This window comes from Egretta garzetta, unplaced genomic scaffold (assembly GCF_000687185.1).
Source record: "Egretta garzetta isolate BGI_Z169 unplaced genomic scaffold, ASM68718v1 scaffold59, whole genome shotgun sequence".
NCBI lineage: Eukaryota > Metazoa > Chordata > Aves > Pelecaniformes > Ardeidae > Egretta > Egretta garzetta.
This window is the reverse complement of record NW_009267230.1, coordinates 3,206,086-3,214,241: the sequence shown is the minus strand read 5'-3', so window position 1 is coordinate 3,214,241 and position 8,156 is coordinate 3,206,086. Positions and strand designations below refer to the sequence as shown.

The 8,156-nt window shown below is 43.0% G+C and overlaps 1 protein-coding gene across 1 annotated transcript in view; it reads left to right on the top strand.

Moving 5' to 3' along the window:
* ADAMTS12 (ADAM metallopeptidase with thrombospondin type 1 motif 12) overlaps nucleotides 1-8,156 on the top strand; it is a 178,410-nt gene that overhangs the window by 7,642 nt on the left and 162,612 nt on the right. The window contains exon 3 of the mRNA XM_035902749.1: nucleotides 4,660-5,021. Within this exon, the coding sequence (XP_035758642.1) occupies nucleotides 4,660-5,021 (362 nt within the window). The remainder of the gene's footprint in view (nucleotides 1-4,659; nucleotides 5,022-8,156) is intronic.

Genomic DNA, 8,156 nt, shown 5'->3' with positions numbered 1-8,156 from the left:
GGAGCGCGGAGCGCTGCCCTGGGCGCCTCCCGCCGCTGGCAGCTCCGGGCTTGGGAGTTGTGCAGCGAGAGCACACGCTGCGGACGTGCCTTCCCGCTGCTTTTTGGAAGTCGTTCGGTTGCGCTGTGTAGGCGAAGGTATCGCTAAGTCCTGCTCTTTGCTCGTCTTCCTCGTCAAGAGGCATCTCTCTAAATACCATAATCGTTTTGTACTACTAAACTGAAAAACATTGCTGTCCTGATTGTTTATTTTTTTTTAAAACAAATGTTCGCTTCTGTATTGCAGCAGCACAAACTGCAGAAGGATTGGTGTTACCAGACTATAAAACCCACCATGAGTTGTTTGTATTCAGTGAGGGCGGTAAATTAAAAGCGAGGCTTCATCTGCGGGAAGAGTCTCTTGAGGCTGCTCCCCCAGGTGGACCAGCTTCATTCCCCCATTTCGTACTGGCTGCACGCCTCCCTGGGGGAGTATAACTCGGGAATTTTATCCCGTTGCCTGTTTAAGGAAAATCAGGGAAGCAGCTCCCGAGAGAGAAAAATTATGATTAGCTGGAAGACTCTGCCTGGTGGTAGAAGACCCCAAAGTGTAGAAGGAAATTTTGCTTCCTGAAAACCTTCCTGATGCAATCAACAGCTGTGCTGCGGTCAGTGGGAGAGCTTGATCACAGAGTATAAAATCTTCTGTGCCCCTCAGGGATGGTGGAGAGGAAAAGTGGCTAAGTAAGCTGCCTGAAAAGTGAACAATTATCCTGAAGTTAGTTCCTGCTGGATTCATTTAAAGTGAATGCAAATAGTCACTGCATTTCTGTGACTCTGCATGGGACAGAACAGGAATGGCTGTGTTAGCACGTAGTAGCTGTTTAGTTGTCAAGCATTTGGAAATTAATGTAGAGTTAATTTAACTTTGTAAGCATGAAAAACACAGGTTTTTCCAAGAGTTTGCAGATAGCTTTGTGTAAAGGGACAGTTCCAAATTTGGCTACTTTTTTGCAAAGGAAGATTGAATGCAGTGCTACGTGTGAAGGACTAAAATTTGTACCTTGCATAGCTGAAGTGACTGTTAAGTCTTGTGCTCCCTCCACATCCGTGACGAGTGCGGCAGATGGGACAGTGAAGGATGCCCTTACTGGACGTTGAAGGTCTGCTCCCTGCCATGGGGAGCTCGGGTTGTTTCCTGGGTACAGAGCCTTTCTTTGGCTTGGGAAGACACTTCCTCCAGAGATGAGCAACGCTATTGCCTATCTCAAGGAATTGTTTGAAAAGAAGCCAGAGGGTCTGAGGCAGATGTAGATGAACTGCAAAGATGGAGATGAAACCATAGCAAATGCTGATGTGTCACATTTTAAAGGAATTTTGTCAGAAAACATGTCATCTGTCTAAAAGAAATTGTGTTTTTCCTGTCGTGTGACAGACCATGTATGCTTTTATCCTAGTTTATTCACTTTGTGTACAGCCCTAATGTAGGCAGTTCTCTCCCACGTGTGGTGAGTTTAATCCACAAGGAGCAGAACAGAGAGCAGTGGTTTTGAATATTATCAGATGTTTTTGATGATGCAGAATTGGGAGGGTCTGCAGGGAAAGTTTCTCCAACAACCTAAACAATTCTTAGACTTGTCAAACAAGTGTGAAGGGCCTGAACCTTGCTCATTCCATGTGCCTGGAAGGGCCTGTGCAAACAGCGTGATTGCAAGGCAAAGTACTGACTTGAACATGTCCTGTCTAGTGTGACGTTTTGGTCTTGGTTGTGGCACCAATGCAAGCCAGCATGCTCAGGCTGCAGTTGTGGAGAGACAGAGCACTCTCTGGAGCTCCACAAGCTGACCAGGGAAGACTTCCCTTTCCTGGGCTATAAATCCTGAGCAGTGCCACCTGACAGGCAGGGCTTCCCTGGAGTGGAGGGTATTCTTGGTGGCCAAGGAGAGGGGCGACACTGTCATGTGCCAGCTCCAAGGCTTGTCAGTGGCACTGGGATAGATTCTCTCTGTTTAATGTTTGGCAGAACTAAGTTTTATGGGAACCTGTGGTGTTTTAATACGAATTAATGATTACTTTAGGAAAACTGAGGTAGTCAGTGTTGAAGAATACAACCCTTTTTCTTTTGCAGTGTGGGTTGCGTGTATTAAGGAGTTATTTTTGTTGGCTCTGCCTTCTAGTTGAGTGTTACCCTTTCCTAGAAGGGCAGAAAGATATCACCAAAATTGTACCCCCTATGTTTGTTTTAGACTCTTCTCCAGCTAGAAAGGTCAAGCAGTATGTTAGGCTCAATGTGGAGCTCAGTAAATTTTTCTGTTATTGGTTGGATTGCCTTTCCTAACCTCTACCCAACAGTCTAGACAAAACTGGTAACTTCTGCAAGTAATCTTTAGCCTCATCCTGTTAAACGTTGTTGTGCTGTAATCTTATTCCCTCTGGTCTTTTGGAAACTTTTAAATAGTTCATTTCTGCAGTTACATTACAGTATATTATTATTGCAGCATAATTCCCCTCTCCAGTGACTAGCATTCAGAAATGAATATGTAAGGAGTGGGTGGAAGAAGTTAGACTTCTCTGCTTTGATAATCCTGTTGCCACCAAATGCTCAGGCATTATTTTCCCTTTTACTGATGATGATGATGTCTAATTTGCCTTAACCTCTACACATTAATTACTGCAGTGGTAAAATAGAAAACTTCCTTGAATAGCTTGAAGTCCAAAACCACAAGTCTTTGTTCTTGTACGGAGCTTAACAGTTAAGCCACAACAAATTAAGCTCAAGACATCAAGCAGAAGCAAATTGCACAGTGACAGCAAATGAGTAAGTTTTCCTTCAACCATTTAATTTGATTATTTCATGAGTTGTGCTGGAAACCAGAGAAATGGGGGCCTGGTCTTGCGGCATCCTCTGGTAGCCTGTCTTTGCTAACACAATATGGGATGCAGGACTTCACAGAAATCTTACAATTCAACTTCTGCAGGTAAGCCATATTTTTGTGTGTTCCTCCTCTCTTCCCACTGCCCATTTTTTGCTTCACTCTGGAGTGTGAGGAAGGGGGGACCTTGGTGTAGCTTCTGCTGAATTGTGAGGCAACTGGCACCTTCTGTGCTATCTACAGGCTGTGTAAACTGCAGGCATGAAGGTGTGGACTGAGTTTTCAGTCTCTCAGTCCCCGCTGTGCTTTTGCGGACAAGGGCAGGAGTTGTCTCTCAGAACTTGTGGTAGGTGTTAGGCTCCATGTTGTCAAGAGTGGAGATCTCTCTGTGGAGATCTAAAAGCCCACTGCTGTGGCTTGCCCTCTGAAGGCACAAAGCCATTGTAGGCTGGTGGGAAGGCTTGTGTGCAAAGAAATCTGTTGCGTATGAGAATAAGCTTGCTTCTGAAATAAAGGTGCTACTGAGACAAGGCCAAATTTCTCATGTAGTTTTGTTTATGTGCTGGGAAGTAAGGTTTTTGGGTGTTTTGTTTTGGTTTTTTTTGAATTGGGAGTGTTTCAGTGTACGTGTCTCAGGGGTCCATGGCCTGAGGAAACATGAGCAGCCGCGTGTCATACTGCAGCTAATGACAACAAAGGAGATACGTTCCTTCCCGAAGGGGTTGAATACAGGCAGCTTATCTGTCTGGGCACGATTTATCCTGTGTGCAGGCAGTGGAGAGAGAAGTGTCTCTAGAAGAATTGTCTTACGAGTCCTAGGGAGGAGTAAATTTCTCTGGAAGTACCTGGAGCAGGCTCATTGCTTTTTTAACCACCTTGATTAATGAATGAGGTGTAACTGCTTCATGTAGAAGTGGCTGGGATTTTGGGAATGAAGAACAGCCATGGGGAAAGAGGAACTGGCATGACATGTATCCTCACAATTTCTTTTCCATGAAATATGTTCAGACTGTGATTTCTTGGGCTGTAGTCAAGTATTCTGGTGGAAGAGCTGTCCCTTAGGGAATCAGTTCTTGGGGACTGTGTTTTACATGGATTTATGTTATTTGCTTAGGGCTTCTGAGTTTTACACTAATTAAAAAAAAAATTTGGAACAGGTTTGTTCTGTATCACAGAGACAAGAATGCCAATAACACTTTCTTCCCCTGCTAGTTCCTGACAAGTCATAAGGTACCCAATCTTACCTTGGCTGGAACCCATTATACATAAGGGCACGGTTACTTCATTCCCCTTCTAACCCTTCTTTAAAATTCCCTCCTATGCTACAACATCTGCTATCTCTGATGCTACTGAGGTCCTATTGCTACAGCATATCAAGCCAATTAATCATATTCTCTTCACCCATGTGTATTTGTAAGGCTCTGTCTCCTGCTTCAGGTGGTTAGCTTTCTGGATGTGTGAGGCTGATCTTGATCCTCAGCATCATGTGCTGGGACCTAGGACAGAAACGGTTCCCAGCTCTTGTGGGATTGGGAAGGGATGTGCATGTGACAGTCAATTCTTTATATAAATGGTGACAAAATATTTTAAAAGAAGAATGTTTAGCTTCTAAATTGAGTGTTATAATGGGAGAGTAGTAAAGGCAAATGCAGACTGTATTGCACGATGGTCTGTGCACTGCCTGCCTTTGTGTCAGTAGGATGGTGTGGTGAATTGCTGTCACTTTTGAGTTTCCCTTTAAACAATGTGAGATCTGAACAGGCTAGCACTCACCCTAGTTTTGCTTCTTTTTTTCCTCTTCCTCTTAGAGCAATTTATCAAGACATTGCCAGAATACCACGTGGTTGATCCAGCAAGAGTAGATGCAAGTGGGAATTTTCTTTCTTTTAATTTAAATCATCACATCTCGAACACAAGAAGGAAGAGAGATCTCAGCAAAAAGGAAAGTGTCGTATATTACAAAATTAACCATGAGGAAAATGGTCTGTTTTTTAACTTGACTGTCCACGTGGGATTTCTTTCACGTAACTACATAGTAGAAAGGAGACGTGGCAACCACACTAGTGCGAAGATTGCAACTCGCTCCGGAGTTCCTTGCCACTTCATTGGCACAGTGTTGCAGCCGGGTTCCGGGAGTGGGACAGCAGCCATCAGCACTTGCAATGGCCTGGTAAGTGACGTAACCTTTACTGGGGTTCTGAGCTAATTCTGGTATCATTAGAACTGAACTAGAGCATTGGTATATGAGTATGTCTGGTAAGAAACTGGATGAGCCAATCTGATATCTTACTGACATAATGCTCTGAAAGAATCAGTTTAATACTATTGATGTAATTTTGATTTTTGGAAGAGAGCATCAGAATGTCAAAAGTTGATGCTGAGGCCCCTTCGGGTTTACTTTTTGCTATATTTTTTTTCTGGTGGCCTGGATGGCACATCTCTATCATTCATAAGTCTTGAAGCCATCCAAATACCCGGTCATTGCTTTGATCGCTTTTGACTACCAAGCAATAGGATGAGAGGAAATGGCCTGAAGTTGCACCAGGGGAGGTTTAGATTGGATGTCAGGAAAAGTTTCTTAACTGAAAGGGTTGTCAAGTATTGGACCAGGCTGCCCAGGGAAGTGGTGGCATCCCCATCCCTGGAGGTATATAAATGTTGTGTAAATATGACACTTAGGGACATGGTTTAGCGCTGGTGTTGGCAGTGTTGGGTTAATGGTTGGACTCAATCTTAAAGGTATTTTTGAACCTAAATGATTCTGTGGTTCTATGATTTTATGATCCTTTTGAGTGCCTTTGCTATGCATCTGGATGTGAGCTTCTGTTTTCATTTCCTCTAAAAGGAATGTAGCTCAGGTGCACTGCAACCGCTCTGCAGATCAATCCAACTGATGGTAGGTTGGGAAAACTGGGATATTTACTTCAGAACTGCACTGCAACTCCAGAAATAAATGGTAGGGTAGATGCAACCTTAGCCAGAGCTTTAAATTCAAACCTGAACAGCCTCTAGGCATCCCTCATTCCAAAGAACACTTCTAAGGCTGGAGTCTTAACATTTCTCAATAGCCTGTGGTTCAGACTGAGACAAGGAGGTGGAAACTTTATTTTTGCCACACTTTGTTTTTTTAGCACTACTGTAGCTTCGGTTTCTGGTTCTAGAGGATAAGGCTGATCCTATCTTCTCAGGCAGGGGAAGAAGAGACAAACTGCCTGAATATGAGGGGGATGCTGTAGGGAGCTGTGTAAAATGGCACATGCAATCTTTGTGAGGCAAAACAGAAAGGATTTATGGAGTGTGCAGGCAGAGGTGATGAAGCATGTGCAGAATGCATGTGCTCTGGCACATTGATCCTGGAGTGACAAATTACAGTATTTGAAAGTGTGTAGAGCCGTGCACTGATGCCTTTTGGCCAACACATCTCAGTCTGCAAGAGGCTAGGGACTGATGTTTCACACTTGAGCCTGAACTCAACACCAAGGTGAGTGTCTGTAAAGTACATCTTTTCCCTGCCAGCCTGTCAATATTGAAGTATGTTCCTTGCTATTGAGAAGTATGAAGCTTTCAGAAACTTTGGAAAATCCGTGGGTAACAGAAGTATCCTGGCAGTGTATGAAAAGTTACATGCAGATAGCTCTGATATAGTTGAAATGGGAAACTTTGGAATCTTACACAAGTGCTGATAGCACTTTTGGCACGTTTCCTAGAGAAACAGACTATTGCTTGAGGTCAGAAGCTTCGTCCCGCAGGCATGAAGATCAGAGATTTTCCATGTAGTTCTTCCAGTGGGGACCAACTTATCCAAACTTCCCTAAAACACATTATGGTCATACAGGGTCAGTAAGGAAAGGAGATGTGATGATACAAGTAGTTCCTTTGGTTGTTTTGTCTTGTGCTTTACCAGAATGTCTTTGTTAGTTTTAATTAGGATTAGGGCTTGCAAATGAGGTGCAAGGTCTTCATTATGCCTTCTGAAGTATTTGGTCTGCAACAAGAATTAAAAAAAACCCCTCAAATTACATTTTAAGTTCAGCTTGGTAATATCCTTCAAAGTGATCCTTTCATTTGGGGTACAAAGTTTTTGAGGTTTACTTTGATTTGGAGGTTTGTGAAACAGTCTTTGCTAGAATGCAGGCTTGGGGATTCTGTCTTTTTGACAGAACAATTGTATCAGAAAAATAACATTGTGGTTTAGTTTTCCCACCTACTCCATACTGAAACCTTGAAAATATAGAGTCATAAATTAATTCAGGTTGAAAGTGACCTCCAGGAAAAAACCATGATGGTTTTGATGGGATGATTTTTGAAGTCCAGAAGTCACTGCTCTGAAGAGACTGAAGTAAGAGTTGGGTCTGAATCTCTTAATTCCTCTGAGTGCCCCAGGCTGGGGAAAGGTGGTTTAGCTTGCCTTTCCCCTGAAAGTTTTCCAAAAGACCCAGTGTCATATGAAAACATATTTTAATGAATAGTTTTGCCAGCACTGAGAAGTGCAGTCTGGTTTTCAGGATAAAAACCTGACGTTTCTGAAACTGTTTGTGGTGGTCTGCTGCTTCCTGAGCTAGTGGTAAATTCTTTCCATCATGGAGATCCCCAATTTTTTGCTTTTCAGCACCATGTCTGTTTCTGCTTTTTGCTTTCTTTTTCTTTTTTTTTTTTTTTTCTTCTTGGGTTGTATTGTGTTTCTCCACTGAAAATATTTTTTTCTCTTTATACTTATAAGGGAGGCAAGGAGAACTGAGAATAGATAAACACCATGGAAGTAGAACAAATTATTTGAGATACTAAAAACCTGTATCATGGGGAGAAATTCTAAGCTTGTTTACCGTAGGAGATTAATTCTGAACTACTTGATAAAATGAGTTATATAAAATAATGAATTGCACAGGGCAAGTTGATAAGGATCCTTGGGGCTGAGGTGGAAAGAAGGGGAAGATAACAAAACAGTGTGGTTGGAAGGTGCCAGCTTCCCAGAAAATGCTTTGGCAGCAGTGGCTGTTGTATGGGTCCTCACCCGTGACAGCCTGTGCCAGGACTGCGCTCTGAACGTGTGCTTTGGCAGATGGATCCCCATAAAACTTAGCTCCTCAGCCTGCCACTGTGAGCTGGCGGAGTGCTGACGTGCTCAAGCCTTATGACCCAAGAACTGGTAAGAACCAATATCTTAGCCTTCAAATGCAGGGAACAGGAATATTAGTGATGTTGCTTTCCTGACATCATTTTGGCTTGGCAGCTCAGATAAATTATAACATGATGAACATACTGTGGGGTTTTTTTGTTGTTGTTGAGATGGACTTTAATAAGCTAA